Raw genomic sequence first — 21,068 nt, 5'->3', positions numbered from 1 at the left:
CACTGCGGATGCACTGTCCTCTGAAGATATAACTGCCTCTGTGGTGCAGGGAGTGGATTGTAAATGCTGATATGTTCTGGTTGTCAGATTGGCCAATTTGATGTATTTACGAACCAAATCTCCAATTGTCTTTTCTGATTGGTGTGTTTGATGTTCTGGCTAATACATAATCCTTCAACCAACATTACTGAAACAGATTTCCTGGTTTTTCTTTTCTGGTTGTTTGTTCACTAATTGGCTGTCAAGTTTCCTTTATTATAACAATGGCTACACTTCCAGCTACAAATTTACAACGTACCTTCAGTTGAAATAACACAACCAAGTTGAGACTTACTATTGCTCCTGTCCCTGAGAAGGTCAAGATCCCGGGCAGTAGAGATTGACAGATTGGTCATTACACTGCCAGGAGTGACGTAAGGGTCAGTTTCAGGGTCAATATTTTGATAACCTTTCCAAGGCTCACCAGGACGAAATTCTAGATGGAGAACAAAGCATAATGAAGTTCAAAATTCAGAGAGCATAGAGAACCCAAGCCACTAAGCTACCAATAGCCCAACAGAGTGGGATGTCACTCTACTAGAGTTTCTTCTTTTAGAACAGTGGCTTTGAAGAACCACAAGAACACAATATCCAAGAGGAAATTCATCAAGCTTATTCTTTCCAAACAGTTGATGTATTTTAACATATCTTCCACCTCCCACCACAATCTGTATTACTCATCAATTCCACAATCAGATATATTTTTTACAAGTAATGAGCTAAATATTAGTTCTCAGAATTGAAGTGATGTCACTCCAAAAGAATCACTCTGCTGTAAATAAAAAAATGTGGTGCAAATAACACAAAATCTCAAGTTCAACAAACCAAGAACTTTACAAGAATAAGAACGCTGGAACCTATGCAATGTAGGGTGTGACAGTGGTTCAGCAGCCCAAGTTCAAATCCCATGTGGCAGCTGTGGAATTGAAATTCATTTAAAGATTTGGAATTTCAAAAAATAATAATAATGAGCAAGGAACCTAAAGTTAAAGAATAACTAATGGCCAAATTTCATCAGCATTTCCACTGTCTAGACTTACTAGAAAGTGTAAAATGCTTCATTTTAGGAAGAATAATCAAAATAGGACATGTGTGGTGAAGGGGAGGGCATTGAGGAATTCAGAGGAACAGAGAGATCTTGGAATAACGGTTCATCATTCTTTGAAAGTGGAATCTCAAGGGAACAGGGTGGTGAAGAAGGCTTTTGGTAGGCTGGCCTTTATAAGTCAAAGCATACAATATAGGAGTTGGGAGGTGATGTTGAGACTATTCAAGGTGTTGGTAAGGCCAAATTTGGAATGCTGGTCCCCAAATGATAGGAAGAATATCAATAAGGTAGAGAAAATGCAGAGAAGATTTACTAAAATGCTGCCTGGATTGCAGTATCTAGAATATAAAGAAAGATTGAGTAGACTGGGTCTTTATTCATTAGAGCGTAGAAGGTTGAGGGGGGATTTAATAGTGGAATTTAAAATTATGAGCGGGATTGATAGAGTAGGTGTGAATAGACTCTTGTGGGTAGGTGAGATTGGAATGGGGGGCCATGAGTTAAGGGTTAGGGGCAAAGGTTTAGAAGTAATATGAGAGGGAGCTTCTTCACTCAGAGAGTGGTGGCTGAGTGGAATGACCTTCTGGGTGGTCGCAGAGGGACAATTTTGTCATTTAAGTATAAGATGGATAGGTGCATGGAAGTGCGGGGATTGGAGGGTTATGGGCAGGGTGCAGGTAAGTGAGACTAGAGGAGATCACGTAAATCGGTATGGACTAGAGGAGCTGAGATTGTTTCTCTACTGTAATTATTATATGGTTATATAAAGTCCATTATCTCCATCTCTTTACCTCTTGGCTATTGAACAGATCCACACAGGTTCAATCAGGAAAAACATATAATTTATATATCTGACAGAAGCAGTTGTCATAACAAAAATTGCTGTCTAAATTGGAAGATTTTGGAATTATATCGGGTTATAAAGTGAATTGAGACAAGCGCAGTTATGCTACTTATGGGTGGAAATTAAGAATAAATTAAGAGAAATTCTCAATTTAATTAGCCACTCAATGGGATTAAGTATTTAGGAATCAAAGTAGACAACAACCTGTAGAATTTATATAAGCTGAATGATCTTCCCTTGCTCCAGAAAATTGAGGATGATTTTAATAAATGATGACCCTCCCAATAACTTTGTTTGGAATGGTCAACTGTATTAAAATGAATGTGCTGTCTAGAGAACAATACAGAACAACCTTGATTATCCAAAATTGTCAGGACTAGGACTATTTCAGATAAACAATTTTTTTTGAGAACTGGTCATTATTTTAAAAGACAGCCCAGAAGCAACAGCAAATCATCTGTAACAGTGTTTAAACAACAACAAACAACAAGGTATTGCTTTTTAAGCATTAAAATAATGTTTAATTCTCCCAAAAAACATGCTGGCCGCACTGATCATGGACACCTCCCCACTGAAGCTCTGCTCATGCTAAGAGCCTGAATGTCCTGCTCCTTGGTGCTTGAGGTCCCCATTGCTGCCAGGAGCAACAGGTCTGATACTTACAATGGGAGCCCGAGGTCCGCTGCTGCCGCCACCAGGAGCCTGAGGTCAGCTGGTGCCACCGCCAGAAGCCAAATGTTCCAGCTGCTGCAGGGAGCCCAAGGTACGCTGCTGGGAGCCTGAGGTCTGCTGCTGCTGCTGGAGCACTGCATCCCCAGTCAGTTCAGCTCCGAAAAAAATTCAGATAAACAGAGGATTTTGGAGGATCCGATTTCAGATAATCGGAGTTGTACTGTACTTTTTCAAAGTTTACCTGTTCCTATGCTTCATAGATTCTTTCAAAATAAATGCATCAGAAAGTTTCTGTGGAAAGGTAAGACTTCCATAGACTCTATAGATAAATTAACTTGGAATTATAAATTGGAATGATTAATGCTCCCAGATTTAAAAAAATATATTTTTGGGCAACCCAATTGAAGTTTGCCACCTCCCTCCTTGATGGAGGACACAAGTCTTCATGTGTAAATTTGGAGTTGCACAAGGTAGGTGAGAGGATAACCTTATATAAATGGAATTTTAAGTTATTATCTGGCTCTAAAGAAGCCACCCTATTAAAGCATTTAATTACAATATGGATTCCATTAACAAATGATAATAAAATCCTGAACACTTTGTCCCAGAGATGGGTCAAGTGAATTGAGGATTGTTATAAGCAGGGACAATTTTTGACATTTGAGCAAATTAGGAAAAAATATGGAGTTTTAAATTCATTTTTTTCTACCGTCTTCAGTTAAGATCTTATTTAGGGGGAAAATTGGGTCCAGCACTAACCTTACTGCAGTGTAGCAAAATAGAGACTACTGTTTGAAAGAGGAGCACAAAAAAATTATGACAAAAATGTATTCCTTACTTCAGGATATTCCTTCAGAGTATTCCTTACCAAGGGCTTGATAATCAAGACAACGGTATGAATCAGATTTGGATATAGAAATTGATCCATTTTGCTGGTCCAATTTTATGTCAGGACAACATGATTAACATGGCCTTGAAGGCTTTCGAGAGAATTAAAGCTGATATTGCCAAAGCTGCACTCTCGTCCATTGACAGGGATGTCCCATTCCAAGTGGAAACTAATGCCTCATATTGTGCCTTGGCAGGAACCCTTAGTTACGTGGACCTGAACTTAAACATCCTGCCATTGAAAAAGAAGACAAGTCCAGCCCCGTGAAAACCTCTGGCCGGATAAAGGGCTGCAGAAAAGCTATAGTTATTGATGGTAGTGACTTGTTTGACAAAGAGCTGAATAACAGAAATGAATTTGTTACTTTACCAAATGGAACTTCTACCTCAACCTCTGTTGCTGAGAAGTCACCAGGAAGCTAAGAAATTGATTTCTCTACAAAGTTTCATATCACTTTACTGTACAAAAATATTAATGCATGTACTTCTCAGAGTTTTGGCTAGAGTGACTGCCCAGTCGTAGGTTAAGGGCTCTGTCTCCAGCAGCCTCTGTCAGATGTAACTGCAGTCAATCCTGTTGACTAAAGCATCCAGCTTCAAGGCATTGCAGTGTTGTTGCACCTTATGTAGAGGAAGAATCTCCGCAATACTCCACAAAAGTTACATAAATTGAAAAGGAAATATCAGACCAGTGTTTTCGATATGGTCAAGAAATAGGCACTTCCTTGCATTCAACCTGGTCGTGCTCCAAAGTGAGGTCTTTCAGGGAAGATTTAGGTGATCTCCTGGAAAAAAATTATAGGAATTTGATACCCTCAGGGACCTGAATTATTTTTATTGGGTAATTTAGAAGATGTAAGACCTAAAATGATGCTGTCAAAATATCAATTAAAATTCATTAAGCTAGCTTTAGCAGTAGCCAGGAAATGGATAGCAATTACTTGGAAATCAAATTCCCAACTATGTTTAGCCTGCTGGAATACAGAAATTCATCATTGTGTTCCCCTGGAGAAGATGACCTATAAGCTCAGGAACAGGTAGGATGTATTTTTAAGAATATGGAATTCATACCTAAGGTACATTGGGGTAAATCTTTTAACAATTCCCCCCTCCTGTCTCTCTCCCACCCACCCAGTGCTCGTAGTGTCAAGGACCCTAGATTAGTCAGGTTATTTGTCCTTTGATGGGAATAGGGTTTATGTGAGGTGAAGCAAATCTTTTCTTTTTCTTATTCTTTCTCTTACTTTTTCTTCTTGTTTCTAGGGGGTGGGAGTGTTCCTCTTATTTTGTTCTTCTTTCTGTGATCTTTTACTCCCTTTGGTTCAAAGTGGACATTGAATTTGCATTTTGTGTAGTATTATTGTATTTTTTTTTCTTTATAATAATTGAGTTACATGTTGGTGGGAGTGGGGATGACTTTGATAAAGGACTCAAGCCCAAATTATTAGTTATGTCAGAATCACAATTTATTGTCATGAACAAATCAAGAAATTTGTGGTTTTGGCAGCATCATAGTGTTACATTTGGGCATTCAGAGCCAGCTCTTCAGCGCTTGACGTCCTGTTTTGCGGAAACTGCCAAAATGTTTGGCCTGGAAGTCAGCCTGAAGAAAACAGAGGTCCTCCATCAGCCAGCTCCCCACCATGACTACCAGCCCCCCCACATCTCCATCGGGCACACAAAACTCAAAACGGTCAACCAGTTTACCTATCTCGGCTGCACCATTTCATCGGATGCAAGGATTGACAACGAGATAGACAACAGACTTCGCCAAGGCAAATAGCGCCTTTGGAAGACTACACAAAAGAGTTTGGAAAAACAACCAACTGAAAAACCTCACAAAGATAGGCGTATACAGAGCCGTTGTCACACCCACACTCCTGTTCGGCTCCGAATCATGGGTCCTCTACCGGCATCACCTACGGCTCCTAGAACGCTTCCACCAGCGTTGTCTCCGCTCCATCCTCAACATTCATTGGAGCGCTTTCATCCCTAACGTCGAAGTACTCGAGATGGCAGAGGTCGACAGTATCGAGTCCACACTGCTGAAGATCCAGCTGCGCTGGGTGGGTCACGTCTCCAGAATGGAGGACCATTGCCTTCCCAAGATCGTGTTATATGGCGAGCTCTCCACTGGCCACCGTGACAGAGGTGCACCAAAGAAAAGGTACAAGGACTACCTAAAGAAATCTCTTGGTGCCTGCCACATTGACCACCGCCAGTGGGCTGATATCGCCTCAAACCGTGCATCTTGGCGCCTCACAGTTTGGCGGGCAGCAACCTCCTTTGAAGAAGACCGCAGAGCCCACCTCACTGACAAAAGGCAAAGGAGGAAAAACCCAACACCCAACCCCAACCAACCAATTTTCCCCTGCAACCGCTGCAACCGTGTCTGCCTGTCCCGCATCGGACTTGTCAGCCACAAATGAGCCTGCAGCTGACGTGGACATTTACCCCCTCCATAAATCTTCATCCGCGAAGCCAAGCCAAAGAAGAAGAAGATAGAAAGAAGAGTTTTACATTTATATAAACAACCCTATAACAATGAACAAAGAATAATGCATGAAAAATTAAAGTAAGGCAGTTTCTTTGGTTCATTGATCATTCAGGAATCAGCTGGCAGTGGGAAGAAGCTGTCCTTGTATTGCTGAATGTTCATCTTTAGGCTCCTGTACCTTTTACCGAATGGAAGCACAGTTAACAAACCCCTGGAGTTTTTTTCTTGTCCTGAGTTTTGGCACCTCTGTACCAGATAATGATGCAACCAGCCAAAATGCTCTCCACAGTACACCTGTGGAAGTTCCGAGTGTCTTCGGCAACACACCAAATCTCCTCAAGTATAGCCACTGGCGAGCCTTCTGCGTGATTGCATTGACATGGAGGCTCCAGGACAGAGCCTCAGAGATATTGACACCCAGGAATTTGAAGTTCTTGACTCTCTCCACTACTGTGCTCTTTACGAGGACTGGATCGTGTTCGGACTTCCTCCTGGTCCATAATCATCTACTTGGTTTTGCAAATTTTGAGTGCAAGGTTGTTGATGTGACACCACTCTAGAGCTAATCCATCTCCCTCCTGTATGCTTTCTTATTACAATTTGTGATTCTGCTGGCAGCTGTGATCTCATTGGCAAATTTGTAGATAGCATTGGAATTGTGCCTGGTCACACAGTCGTAGATAGGTGTATAGTGAGTAGAGCAGTGGGCTTAGCACACATCCTTGGGATGCGCCTGCACTGATAGTCAGTAAAGGAGAAGTTGTTTCCAATTCGTACTGACTGTGATGTCTGATGAGGAAGTCAAGGATCCAGTTGCAGAGAGGGGTGCAAAGGCCCAGGGTTCAGAGCATGTTGATCAACACTGAGGTAATAATGGATTTGAAGCCTGAGCTGTAGTCAATGAGAGCAGCATATGTACACATGTTGCTGTATGAGTTATGTGTCTTTATCTTTGCTATATAAAGGGTATTGTTTGACCTGCTGAGTTTCTCCAGAAGTGTGCTTCTACTTCTTGTGAAGTACACTCCAATTTTCTGTGAAAATGGCCTAACATTCCAGAGTAACTAGGAATGGGCTATAAATTATGATTTTGTCAGTGATGGCCATATCCCGAAAATTTCATATCTGAATAAAAACTGATTTCTTGAAGTCACATTGAAAAGAAGTGGTTGAGGGAGTGGCAAGATGGCGTGGTGGGAAGACATGTGGTTCCACCTTCCTCCAATTAGACTTCTAAATAACTGAATTTAAAATTTGTAAAAGTGGTTAAAAATAATATTTACAGACTTTGGAATATTGAAGGATTGCAATGGCTGCAAATGTGAAAAAAATCAAAAGCTCAACTGCAAAATAAATTACCTTACAAGTAAAAGTGTTGAAGAACTGAGGCCTACTTACCAAGTTGAAGTAATGGAGGACTCCTGCTTGGTTGAGTATTACACCGGCGCCGATCGTGCAATTGCAAGAGGGCTCGAAATATGGCCTGGCGGTCTGGGAGCGCACAGTGTAGCATCGGAAGACACACCTGCGCGGTCAGTGACTTTGCCGGGCATGCACGGAGAGTCGCGGGTTTGGGAACTACTGGACAAGGTGTGGGCTGTGGGGGAGCCTGAACGACAGCGGGCTGACCTTATCAGCCCGCTGTCAATGGGCGTCCAGACCCGCAGCCGCACTGGAAGAGGACCTATGATGTTAGAGGAGGAAGAAAGCTCAACATTACAGGAACTTACATAGGAAGAAATGGGGACTGAGACCCTAGAGAAAGTAGGCTTCAAAAGGAGGTGATGGAACCTGGACTGGATGCTGTGTTCACAATTTTGGAAGGGATTGCTCATCAAAAGAAAAATGCAATACAGATTTTTACAGATGTCAAGGATTTATGGAAGTGAAAACTAAAATGACTACTATATGTGAAGAAATTACTTGTATGAAGCAAGATATTCATGTAGTTAAAAGTGATGTTAGTAGATGTATAAAATCAGTGGACACTGTACAAGATAACAAAAAAAATTGAAGAAGCTTTTTTTGAATGTAAGAACCCAGTTGAGCGTAATAGAGAAAAAATGGAAAAAGTGGAGGATTGGGGGATTCAGAAGAAGGAATTATTGAAGAAGATTGATTCATTAGAAAATCAGGGTAGAAGAAATAACATTAAAATAGTAGGTGTTCTAGAAGATATAGAAGGTTCTGATCTGGTAATGTTTTTTAAGAAATGGATTCCTAAGGTGTTGGGCAAGGATTTTTTCTGGATGGTCTGGAGTTAGATTGAGCACATAGAGCACTAAGGAAGAAACTGTTTTCAGGCCAACCACCACGAACAGTTTTGATTCGCTGTTTGAAATACCAGGACTGAGAAATGATGCTACGAATGGCGGTGCAGAAAGCATGACAGAATCAGGCTCCAATGATGGTCCAGAATAACAGGGTGTTTTTTAATGCAGATTTGAGTCAAGAAATTATTAGAAGGTGCCGAGAATTTAATTCAGGAAAACAAGTATTGTGGCGAAAGGGATATAAATTTGCCTTTCGTTATCTGGCCGTGTTGCAAGTTTTTTATGGGAACTTTCAATCTCAATTCTTTGAAAATGATCGATGCATTAATTTTTGTTAATTCCATTGCCAGATTTACGAGGAAATGGACAATGGTCATCATTGACACCTATGAGGAGGATAAATGGGAAGAATGGAAAACATGGAAAAGATGCGAAGAATAGAATTGGCACAAAGTCTTCTTGATACCGAAGATCCAGAACAATCATTGGGACTGGAATCATTGGGTTGATTATTTTTGTTTCAGTACTTTGTGGAAGTCTGACTTGGGTGGGGGGGGGGGAGGGTGGGGGAGGAGGGGTGAATGACCCTGAGACCTTTAGTCATTTGCCACTAGTGGGTTTACCACACCCAGATTTTTAGAGGGCTACTACTTTTTAAGTAGTTTGTTTTGGGGATTATTAGTCCCCCCCCCTTTTTTTTGGAATATTTACATAAGTGGGGGGGGTTAGAATATTAAGGGAATTAGAAGGGGAGCATTATTTTATAGTAGTGGAATATATTATTAGATTAAGATATAACTAATTTGAATTTTGCAACTTTTAATGTTCAAGGTTTGAATAACCCAATTAAGCATAAATGAGTTTTGGCTTATATAAGAAAAATGAAACTTGATATTGCTTTTTTCAAGAAACATATTTGACTGAAAAAGAATATTTGAAATTGAAGAGAGAGTGGATTGGTCACGTATTCTCTTCTTCCTTTAATTCTAAAGCAAAGGGTGTAGCAATTTTAATTCATAAGAAATTACCATTTGAATTGGAATCGTTTGAAGGAAATGCTTGGAGGGTTTTTTGCTGAATCGTGGACTTTGTTAAATATTTATGCACCTAATGTAGATGATGAACGGTTTATGTCGGAGGGTTTTTATTGCTTAATCAGGCTAATAATAATAATATTTTGGTTGGGGGAAATTTTAATTGTGTTTTGGATCCTTTATTGGATGGATCTCCAAAAAGTATAAGGAAATCAAAGGCGGCAATACAAATAGGAGCTTTGATGAAGGATTTTAATTTGGTTGATGTTTGGAGGAAACCCTACAGAGACTTTTCCTTTTATTCCTCTAGACATGATTCGTTTTCTAGAATAGATTTTTTTTGTTTCAGCATATCTGCAAGGTTGAGTATAAAAGTCAGATTATATCGGATCATTCTATGTTATTTTTTTTCCTGTGTAGGTTCAAAAGTACTACAATCATCTTACAGATGGAGGTTTAATACAATGTTATTGAAGAAACCGGAGTTTATAACTTTTGTCAAGTAGCAGATTACTTACTTTGTTTTTGGCTGAGAATATCAATACTGTGATAGTATAGATTCTATCACCAATGTGTATATGTACATATGTATAGATGGTAGTGTAGGATGACTGTGATTGTCAGGTCTTAAAGGATTGCTCCTAGCCAGACCAGGTCATTCTGGACTGGTCGACCTACTTGTGATATACTCCAGTATTTTAGTTAATAAAAGCCTTGGTTTGAATCAAGTCTTTGGTTCTTTCGGCGTGCATTACAAGTATGTAATAATTTTGTTTTGTGGGATGCTTTGAAAGCATATTTACTGGGAGAAATTATTAGTTATACTACAAAAGTTAAAAAGCAATATGCGGTGGAAAACTTAATGTTAGAGAAACAAATTGCTGAATTGAAAAAGGAATTCAGAAAGAGTTACAGAAGATAAAAAAAGCTGCTTTAATGAAGTTGAAATTATGTTATAATATTTTACAAACTTATCAGTATGAGCTTCTACTTTGTCGATCTAAGCAACGTTATTACAAACTGGGAGAGTGAGTAGGCTCATAAGTTATTAAAAACAGAACAGACATCACAAATTATTAATGCAGTGAAAAAGAATTCAAGAGTTACCTATAAACCTCAGGAAATTAATGATCAGTTTTATTAATTTTATCAAAAATTATATACTTTCTGAGGGAAAGCAGGAGGCTGGTTCTATTGAATCGTATTTATCTAAATTAAATTTACCTGTTTTAGGGGAGGATGAGGTTAAAGAATTGGAAGCTCCATTTATGGATTTTGAGATTAAAGAGGCTATACAAGAGATGCCAAATGGAAAGCTGCCAGAAGATGATGGATTTTCTGTTGAATTTTATAAAGTATTTTATCTCCAAATATAGAGGATAGTGTGGCAGCAAGTAACAGAGGAGCAGTTGTTAATGTAATCTTATTTAAGTGCTATAATTACTGTGATTCCTAAGAAAGATAGGGACCCATTGAAAGTATCTTTGTGTAGACCTATTTCTTTATTAAATGTAGATTCTAAAATTATAGCAAAGGTGTTAGCGAACAGACTTGCCAAATATTTACCTCAGTTGATACATATAGATCAAACAGGTTTTATTAAAAATAGAAACACATCTCATAAATTCATAGATTGATAACATTAGTCAATGCATTTAGACAGCAACCCAACCACTGGATGCGGAAAAAGACTTTGATAGGGTCGAATGGAATTTTTTTGTTTAAGGTGTTGAGAAGTTTAATTTTATAGGCTGGGTTAAGGCCTTATATACAAATCCAACTGCTAGGGTGGTGACAAATGGTCAAATTTCCTTATAATTTAATTTAATGTGTTCAACTCGACAAGGTTGTCTATTGTCACCAGCCTTATTTGTATTGGCTTTTGAACCATTAGCTCAAACAATATGACAGAATGATAAGATTAAAGGACTGAAAATTGGGGAGGATGAATATAAGATTAATTTATTTGCGGACGATGTGCTGGTATATTTGACAGAACCGGAACAGTCTTTGAAATATTTACAAGATAGTTTGTTAAAATTTGGAGAGCTATCTGGATATAAAGTAAATTGGGATAAGAGTGGGGAGCTGGGGATGGAGATTATTCAGAATATAAAAGTATTATAAAATTGAAGTGGTCAGATATTTGGGAGTGGTAGTAAACGCAGACTACCAGTTTTTATATAAATTGAATTCTGTCCCTTTATTAAAAAGGATTAAAATGGATTTGATTAAATGGAAAGATTTGCTGTTAACATTAATTGGTCGAGTAAATTGTGTTAAAATGAATATTTTTTCCTTGAATTCAATATTTGTTTATCATGTTTATTTTCAAAGGGGTTTTTTTTCAGGTCCTGAATAGGGCATTGTAGGAGTTTCTATGGAAAGGAAAATTAGCCCGAGTAGCTTTACATAAACTTACATGGAAATATGCTTTAGGTAGATTACAGTTACCTCACTTTCAAAATTATTATGATGCAGTCCAGTTGAAATTTGTTAGCAGATTGATGGATGTGGATCAATCTCTGAGTTAGGCAAAGGTGGAAATGGCTTGTATATCTGAAGATGAGATACATCAGCTTATATTTAAATGGAATGTGGATTGCAGGAATGTAATATGCCAGTATTGTTAAGGATAAGGATAACAAAGGATTCTACATCACCTTTGTTGACCTCAACAAAGCCTTTGACACTGTGAGCAGGAAAGGGCTTTGGCAAATACTAGAGCGCATCGGATGCCCCCCAAAGTTCCTCAACATGATTATCCAACTGCACGAAAACCAACAAGGTCGGGTCAGATACAGCAATGAGCTCTCTGAACCCTTCTCCATTAACAATGGTGTGAAGCAAGGCTGTGTTCTCGCACCAACCCTCTTTTCAATCTTCTTCAGCATGATGCTGAACCAAGCCATGAAAGACCTCAACAATGTTTACATCCGGTACCGCACGGATGGCAGTCTCTTCAATCTGAGGCGCCTGCAAGCTCACACCAAGACACAATAGAAACTTGTCCGTGAACTACTCTTTGCAGATGATGCCGCTTTAGTTGCCCATTCAAAGCCAGCTCTTCAGCGCTTGACATCCTGTTTTGCGGAAACTGCCAAAATGTTTGGCCTGGAAGTCAGCCTGAAGAAAACTGAGGTCCTCCATCAGCCAACTCCCCACCATGACTACCAGCGCCCCCACATCTCCATCGGGCACACAAAACTCAAAACGGTCAACCAGTTTGGCTGCACCATTTTATCAGATGCAAGGATCGACAACGAGATAGACAACACACTCGCCAAGGCAAATAGCGTCTTTGGAAGACTACACAAAAGAGTCTGGAAAAACAACCAACTGAAAAACCTCACAAAGATAAGCGTATACAGAGCCGTTGTCATTACCCACACTCCAGTTCGGCTCCGAATCATGGGTCCTCTACCGGCATCACCTACGGCTCCTAGAACGCTTCCACCCGCGTTGTCTCCGCTCCATCCTCAACATTCATTGGAGCGCTTTCATCCCTAACGTCGAAGTACTCGAGATGGCAGAGGTCGACAACATCGAGTCCATGCTGCTGAAGATCCTGCTGCACTGGGTGGGTCACGTCTCCAGAATGGAGGACCATCGCCTTCCCAAGATCGTGTTATATGGCGAGCTCTCCACTGGCCACTGACAGAGGGCACCAAAGAAAAGGTACAAGGACTGCCTAAAGAAATCTCTTGGTGCCTGCCACATTGACCACCGCCAATGGGCTGATATCGCCTCAAACCGTGCATCTTGGCGCCTCACAGTTTGGCGGGCAGCAACCTCCTTTGAAGAAGACCGCAGAGCCCACCTCACTGACAAAAGGCAAAGGAGGAAAAACCCAACACCCAACCCCAACCAACCAATTTTCCCCTGCAACCGCTGCAACCGTGTCTGCCTGTCCCGCATTGGACTTGTCAGCCACCAACGAGCCTGCAGCTGACGTGGACATTTACCCCCTCCATAAATCTTCGTCCGCGAAGCCAAGCCAAAGAAGGGTTAAAATAAACAGGGTTTTAGGATCAAAGGGTAAATTACTAATTCAAACCCCGTTATATCATAACCAGCTTATTCCTTTTTCAATGTTTAATAATCATTTAAAGAAATTGAATTCTCAGGGCATAAAGATAATTCAGGATTGTTTTGAAGGTCAATTTCTTTCTTTAATTCAATTGAGGGAGAAATGTGATATATCTGTAAATTCTTTGTTTGTGTATTATCAACTTAGAACTTTGATAAGGGATAATTATGGTAAAGAGATGAATTTACCCATTCTGATGAAATTTGAATCTTTGATTTATTCTGTACCTAAGAAAGGTTATATTTCAGATTTGTACCAATTGTTACAGGATAGTATGGATAAACCAGAATGGCAGAAATCTAGGCTTAAATGGGAAAGAGATTTAACATATTTTTCTAGAAGATAATTGGGAGGTTATGGGTTCTGATAGTGTAACATTATGGAATGGACAATTATAATTTTTATAACAGTTATATATGACTCCAGAGAAATTGAAAAAATATGAATTTAGTAATTCGGATTCTTGTTTTAGATGTGGACTATGTACTGGAACTTTTTTACATGATGTTTGGTCTTGTTTTAAAGTATAACCATTTTGGGAAGGAATTAGATTGGTTTTGGAAAAATTTATTTAAGATTAAATTACCATTAGACTCATCAATCTTTTTGTTGGGATATATGGTTTCTTTGAAAGGATTAGGGTTGGATAAATTTCAAATTGCATTTGTATGTCTAGTGTTATCTGTAGCATGAAAACGTGTAGCTAGTACTTGGAAGGATAATGTGGAGGTTAATATAACACGCTGGCATAATGAGTTGAGAAATTGTATTATTATGGAAAAAATTACATGTAATCTGCACGATAATTATTTGTTTTTTATTAAAATGTGGTCTTATTTGAAGTATATGAATTTAGAAATATTTTCAAATATTCTTTATAACCACTGTGTTAGCTTTATATTTGGCTCCCCTTAAGGGGGCTGGCTAAAGGGGTGGGAGAGTGGGTGGGCTTTTTTTTTTTAATTAAAAAAAAAATTCTGTTATGTTTGATTGTAAGTTGTTTAAATTCTTTTAAATAAAGTTTTCAAAAAAAAAAAGAACAGTGGTTTAAAGCAAACTAGATAACAGATCAGTGGACAAATCTATAAACCAAACTGGTAAATACTGAATGCCTATCCATTTTTCTGTGTTCTAGATTTCCAGCAACTGTTAAATATTCATTAAAATGTTTTCCCCTTCCTTTTTCTTTGCACTATTTCCCCCTTCTCCAGATAGATTAGCTGCTTATAACAATTTTTTTTCACATTCTGTGGCATCATTAGTGCAATGCTATTACAGTACCAGCGATCAGCGACCCAAGTTCAAATCTGGCAACTATCCATTCTCCCCATATCTGCGTGAGTTTCCTCTGAGTGCTCCTTTCAAAACGTACGGGGGAGGGGTTTTAGGTTAATTGGGATATTTGGGCTCGTGGTTGGAAGGGCCATGTGTTGTACGTCTGAATTAAAAATGTAAAAATTATTTCAGATCACTATTTTATATTCACCTCCACCTGATCACAGTTATTCGATCTCCCCACTCCTCTACCCATGCAGCAATGTTAAACACTTCTGCTCGCTCAAGGCTTTTATAAGAGGCCATCAATCTGAAGCACACTGTTTCTTCCCAGATGCTATGTGACTGGTTGAGTACTTCCATTTTCCATTTCTATTTTTGCAGATACCTTTGACCAAACAGATAATTCTCTACTTTGAAATTTCATGGTTCTCTCCACTTGCCTGTTTGATCCCTCGTGGCACATAAGTATCATCTTTCGCACTGGATTGGGGTGAGTCCCGAGGATAGGTAGCTAGAGCTAGGTCAAGGGGTGGGGCATGTAGTATCACCTTGATTCTGACTGTATGTATAATTTCTGTCGATGTCTTCCTAGTTATCTGAAGTGTATATTTACTCCTTGAGTATTGTGTGTGTAGTTCAAGAGAAACTTGTCCGTGAACTACTCTTTGCAGATGATGCCGCTTTAGTTGCCCATTCAGAGCCAGCTCTTCAGCGCTTGACATCCTGCTTTGCGGAAACTGCCAAAATGTTTGGCCTAGAAGTCAGCCTGAAGAAAACTGAGGTCCTCCATCAGCCAGCTCCCCACCATGACTACCAGCCCCCCCACATCTCCATCGGGCACACAAAACTCAAAACGGTCAACCAGTTTACCTATCTCGGCTGCACCATTTCATCAGATGCAAGGATCGACAATGAGATAGACAACAGACTCGCCAAGGCAAATAGCGCCTTTGGAAGACTACACAAAAGAGTCTGGAAAAACAACCAACTGAAAAACCTCACAAAGATAAGCGTATACAGAGCCGTTGTCATACCCACACTCCTGTTCGGCTCCGAATCATGGGTCCTCTACCGGCACCACCTACGGCTCCTAGAACGCTTCCACCAGCGTTGTCTCCGCTCCATCCTCAACATCCATTGGAGCGCTCACACCCCTAACGTCGAGGTACTCGAGATGGCAGAGGTCGACAGCATCGAGTCCACGCTGCTGAAGATCCAGCTGCGCTGGATGGGTCACGTCTCCAGAATGGAGGACCATCGCCTTCCCAAGATCGTATTATATGGCGAGCTCTCCACTGGCCACCGTGACAGAGGTGCACCAAAGAAAAGGTACAAGGACTGCCTAAAGAAATCTCTTGGTGCCTGCCACATTGACCACCGCCAGTGGGCTGATAACGCCTCAAACCGTGCATCTTGGCGCCTCACAGTTTGGCGGGCAGCAGCCTCCTTTGAAGAAGACCGCAGAGCCCACCTCACTGACAAAAGGCAAAGGAGGAAAAACCCAACACCCAACCCCAACCAACCAATTTTCCCTTGCAACCGCTGCAATCGTGTCTGCCTGTCCCGCATCGGACTGGTCAGCCACAAACGAGCCTGCAGCTGACGTGGACTTTTTACCCCCTCCATAAATCTTCGTCCGCGAAGCCAAGCCAAAGAAAAGAAATTGTGTGTGTGTATAGGCTCATTTATCATTTCAACCCTGTTGCCCAGTCTGGATCCCAAAATAAACTTGTGCTTTGTACCTCAATCTTGGTCTGGTGCTTAACCTGTGAGATCCACACGAACCCCTATAACACCCAGCCTTTCAGTGGGCCTGTGCAACAAAATGATGGAAAGTTCATACTGCTGTTTGTAGTTTTATCAATGTGGCAAACATTTCACAGTCAAACATTAAAGAGATAAACCAGAATGCCCATCTAATCTCCACCCTCCTCATGATAAAATGTGAAAACACCACAATACAATTTTTCTGTTCACCAATTTAACCTTGTCTTAATGATTACTACATACTTATGGCAAACTGACATTCATTTGGAACTAAACTAAGTATCTGGAAGGAAATAACAACACACAAAAGTGCTGGAGAAACTCAGCAGGTATCGTAGCAACCATTGGAGACAAACGTATATAATCAACCTTTTGGGTCTGAGGCCTACCTACTGAGTGTCTCCAGTACTTTCTTGTTTTACTGAGGGAATAATGACTTCAATACCCTGAATTCTTAAACTTGGACAAGGAATTGCAGAAGGCTTCTGATTTAGAAATTGGCATCTAAAATTGGCTTCCATCTGATTAAATATACAACATCTTACCTGGTGGCCAATTAACATTGCTAGAGAGCTTATCACTGGGTGATTTGGCACTTGGCCAGCCATCTCCAACAGATCCAGGAGGACTGGCCAAAGACTTCATGGAAATGTCAAAGTGACCAAAAGGAGATTCTTCAAGCAACTTTCCAGAACAAATACTAAGACCACTTGAAGTAGCACCTGATTGGGAAGAAAAAAAAATACTTGTTTGTTGTAAAGAGAATGAAATGACAGCTCAATCCTTTATAATAAAAACACAAACTCAAGGAACTCAGCAGGTCTTGTCGCATCCATAGCAGGGAAATGTTTCAGGGCTGACCCCTTTTTCAAGGTTTCAGTAAAAAGCAGATGGGCTCCTCAATAAAAAGGCTGATAGAGGAAAAAAGAAAGGGCAGGTGGAGGAACACAGGCCAACAGGTAACGGCCCATAATTAAGACACAGATAGGGTAACTACAGAAGAAATGCGAGAATTGATTGGGGGAGGTGGGTTGGGTCTGTGAATGCACAGCTAGAGTAAAGGATGGAGACGGAAAGAGGGAGAGAGATAGAGCAAGAGAAGACGGGGGAGATGATGCGGGAGGTGCTAAATAAAACCAGAGGTCGACGTAAATATCATCTTGTTGGAGGGTGCTCAGACAAAATATGAGGTATTGTTCCTCCAATTTGCAGCTGGTCTCAGTCTGACAGTGCACAAGACCATGAACAGACATGTCAGCAAGGGAATAGAGAATAGAATAGAAATGGACTGCCATTGGGAGATCCCAGCTATTGTACTGAATAGAGCAAAGGTGCTCAGTATGAAGCAAACTCCCATTTTTCATCCATCCTCTCTAATATAGAGGAAAAAACGGGCACACTGGATGCAATATATGACCCTGCTGATTCACAAATATAGTGTTGCTTCAGTTGAAAGGACTGTTTGGGGCCACGAAAGGTGGTGAAGGAGGAGGTCTGGGCGCGTATAGCATTTCTGGGTACAGGGATAGGTGTTAAGGGGTAATTGGAGGTAAGTGAGAAGTGGACAAGGGAGTCATGAAGGAGAGAGGGAAAGATGTGTCTGGAGTTGAGATCACAAAATAGGTAGCATAAATGGCAGAAGATAAGTTGGATGACTAGGTGAGAACAAGGGGAATCCTTGTTGCACGTAGTGGTGAAGGGGGCCTGGGAAAATTTGCGGGTAATAGAGGATATGCAGGCGAGGAGTGAGTTGATGGTAGTAGAGGCAAAGCCAAATTTTTTGAAGCAAGAGGACATCTTGGATGATCTTGCATGGAAGACCTCATCCTGGGAGTAGATGAATTGGAGATGGAGGAATTGCGAGAAAGGAATGGAATCCTTATTCAGGTACAGGGTATGAAGAGGTGCAGTTGAGGTAGCTGTGGGAGTTGGTGGGTTTGTAGAAAACATCTGTTGTTTGTATTTTGTGAGATGGAGACTAAGAGATTGAGAAATGGGAGCGTTGCTTGGAGATGGACTAAGTGAATTTGGGGTCAGGGTGGAAGTTAGCAATAATTTAGATAAAGTTGACAAGCTCATCATTGTTCATGTGTAGTCGTACACAGCTCACAATCCAAACACAGAATCCAATAGCCATCAGATTCTTTCTACAAGCTATTTAAATGATTGAAGTCCAACCATTAATATTAGAACTAAAAGTCATTCACGTCTTACCATGTTTTGTGAGGTTTTGATCTAGAGAGGAATTAACTGGAAGGCTTTCTGAGGCAGTCCATTGCTTCAATCGAGACTGTTGGAATTGTGGCTCTTTCAGGTTAACAATACTGCTGAAATCCAGGGGTACATTCAAGTTTGGATTTAAGCCTAGGGAAACAAGTCAATTTGGTATTAGATAAAGCTGCAAATGCAGACTGCAGATGCACAAACTTTCACAGGATAACTCCTCAGATCTTGCAAGGAATCATGCAAATGGAAAGTACTGTGCCCATCTTCACCAGTGACAATGACTTGTTCAATTAGCTCCATACCAGCTCTCCAATACTGAATGAGTGGCAAAAAAGGTCCATCCTGGAGAATCACACAGCAGAAATGGCCCTGTGTTTAGAGACTCCACTTTACAGATGGACAGCTGTCAATGAGTTGTATTTTTAATTAAACAATCCTGCAGCTTTTTATTCTTGGAGGCAGCCCACAACAAATCATATTTATTTAATTAATTTCTAAAGCTTTCCCAAGGTGAGAAGAGAACACTAAACCAAGGTTACCAGCTCAATAATAAGGGAAACAGTTGCCAAACTTCATAGGACACCATCTACTTCCCTCTGGGAACATTTGGAGACTAAATGTTACACAAACAGATTATTCACCTCTTGATATAGATCTTTCTTGAATGGTAAGCTTCTTCCCTGCATGCTGGTGGATGGGTGAGTCTGTCATGTATCTGTTTGCATTGCAGAGTGGGGGGCTGAAGAGAATGTGGTCAGGGCTGTTATCAGGAAGAAACATTTTGGGCACAGGACAATTTAAGGGCACACGGGCAAAGTGAGCAGCTTCAGGCATCGTGGAGTCAGATTGCCCATGATTGGGTTGGGGAAACCCACCTAAAGGGTAGCTGCTGTATGAGTTAAGCGAAGGAGGCTCTTTTGACTGCAGCTCGCGAGGGGTAGGGGGCATGAGATTCTCCGGGAAGGGCTTCATGCAGAGCTGATGCATTGGCTGCTGCTGTGATGAAGAGTGCTGCTTCAGAAGGCTTGCATCTAGTTGACGGGGGTGTTGAAGCATTTGTTGCATGTTGATTACACGAGTAGCCTGAACATACAAGGAAGAAATCACACATGTAATGTCAATATACTTCAAAACTAAGTTAACATTTAATGGGAATCACTTCTGGGTCCCTTCTCACATTCATATTAGCAATATATTGTTAAAATCCTCAAAACCACACAATTAGTTAGTCATTTCAAGTTTTCAAAAAAAAAATGCAGTCTAATATCCCAACCTCTATTTAATTAAACTGACAGTGAATTGATTGGACAAAAGGTTGGTAATTCTAATCCAGATCATCAAAGACCAGTAAAAACTAGAGTCAAGATTCCACCATGCACATCAATAGGATCAATTATACAAGGTGCTCCCCTACTTACAATGGTCCAACAGGATTTTCGATGTTACGATGGTACAACAGCATGACTATTGGAATTTACTTTCATGTAATTCATTAAAGTAAAGTGATTGCAAGCATTACTGATTTCCAACAAACATTAATAATTCCTCTAAGACGAATTCTTTGTGGCCTCTTTGGTCAATCACTTCTTTTAGTTCAGTCGGAAAGCTTACAGGGACTCAGGGTCTGATATGCACTGTCGGGGGAGAGCTGGGCCGTGGGATCAGTGTGGGGACTGATACACCGCTCTCGGTGTTTTACAAAGTATACCTGTATTCTTTATGGACATGATATTTTCAATTTATGATGGGTTTGCCAGAGTGTAACCCCATCATAAGTTGAGGAGCACATGCATAGTGTCTCAGCCCACACGACTATATTTGTGAACACCAACTTTGTACATGTCCATACTTCCAGTGGCACTCCAGTCCAGAGGGACTAGTGCATCTATTGTTCCTCCAAATCAAAACTAATCCAGCTATCCTATTAACCCAAAACAAATGCAGATTACTATCCCTCTCCCACAGAATGCACTCATCATCGTAAACTTATGATTGAGCAGGTTATTGTAATGAGTGTTTTCTCCACTGAAACATAGTCAATCACATAGCATGGAAATGAGCTATTCACCCAAGTCCATGTCAATCAGTGGGCACCCATCTTGATTAATCCCATCTTCTTTCACTTGGTCTTCAGCAATTAAGGTACTCATCTATTGTCATTTCTTAAATGCTGGAGGCAGTTGTTTCTAGCGCTCTCTCTGACAGTGTATTCCAGGTACTCACCTCTCTTTAGGTGGTAAAGATCCCTTAGGTCCCCTATAAATCTCTTTCCTCTTACTCTAAATCCATGTCATCTAGTTTTATTTATCTCTGATTTGGGAAAAAGTTTCCTGCAAACTGTCTTATCTAAACCCCACCCCCCCCAGGAATTTATACACCTCAAACGTCCCTTTTTATCCTCCTCTCTCCAGG

At 40.5% G+C, this 21,068-nt stretch overlaps 1 protein-coding gene across 4 annotated transcripts in view; it reads right to left on the bottom strand.

Annotated features, from left to right (window-relative positions):
• LOC138750153 (trinucleotide repeat-containing gene 6A protein-like) overlaps nt 1-21,068 on the bottom strand; it is a 188,093-nt gene that overhangs the window by 18,248 nt on the left and 148,777 nt on the right. For 3 of the 4 annotated variants that reach the window (XM_069912294.1, XM_069912293.1, XM_069912296.1), the window contains exons 17-20: nt 19,298-19,739; nt 18,645-18,794; nt 16,976-17,152; nt 335-475 (exon numbers count right to left, since the gene is read on the bottom strand). In XM_069912294.1, coding sequence (XP_069768395.1) covers nt 335-475; nt 16,976-17,152; nt 18,645-18,794; nt 19,298-19,739 — 910 coding nt within the window. The remainder of the gene's footprint in view (nt 1-334; nt 476-16,975; nt 17,153-18,644; nt 18,795-19,297; nt 19,740-21,068) is intronic. The other variant, XM_069912295.1, reaches the window with a different exon arrangement.

Source organism: Narcine bancroftii, assembly GCF_036971445.1.
Source record: "Narcine bancroftii isolate sNarBan1 chromosome 12 unlocalized genomic scaffold, sNarBan1.hap1 SUPER_12_unloc_2, whole genome shotgun sequence".
Lineage (NCBI taxonomy): Eukaryota > Metazoa > Chordata > Chondrichthyes > Torpediniformes > Narcinidae > Narcine > Narcine bancroftii.
Note: the sequence above shows the minus strand (reverse complement) of the source record. Positions and strands in the feature narration are given on the sequence as shown.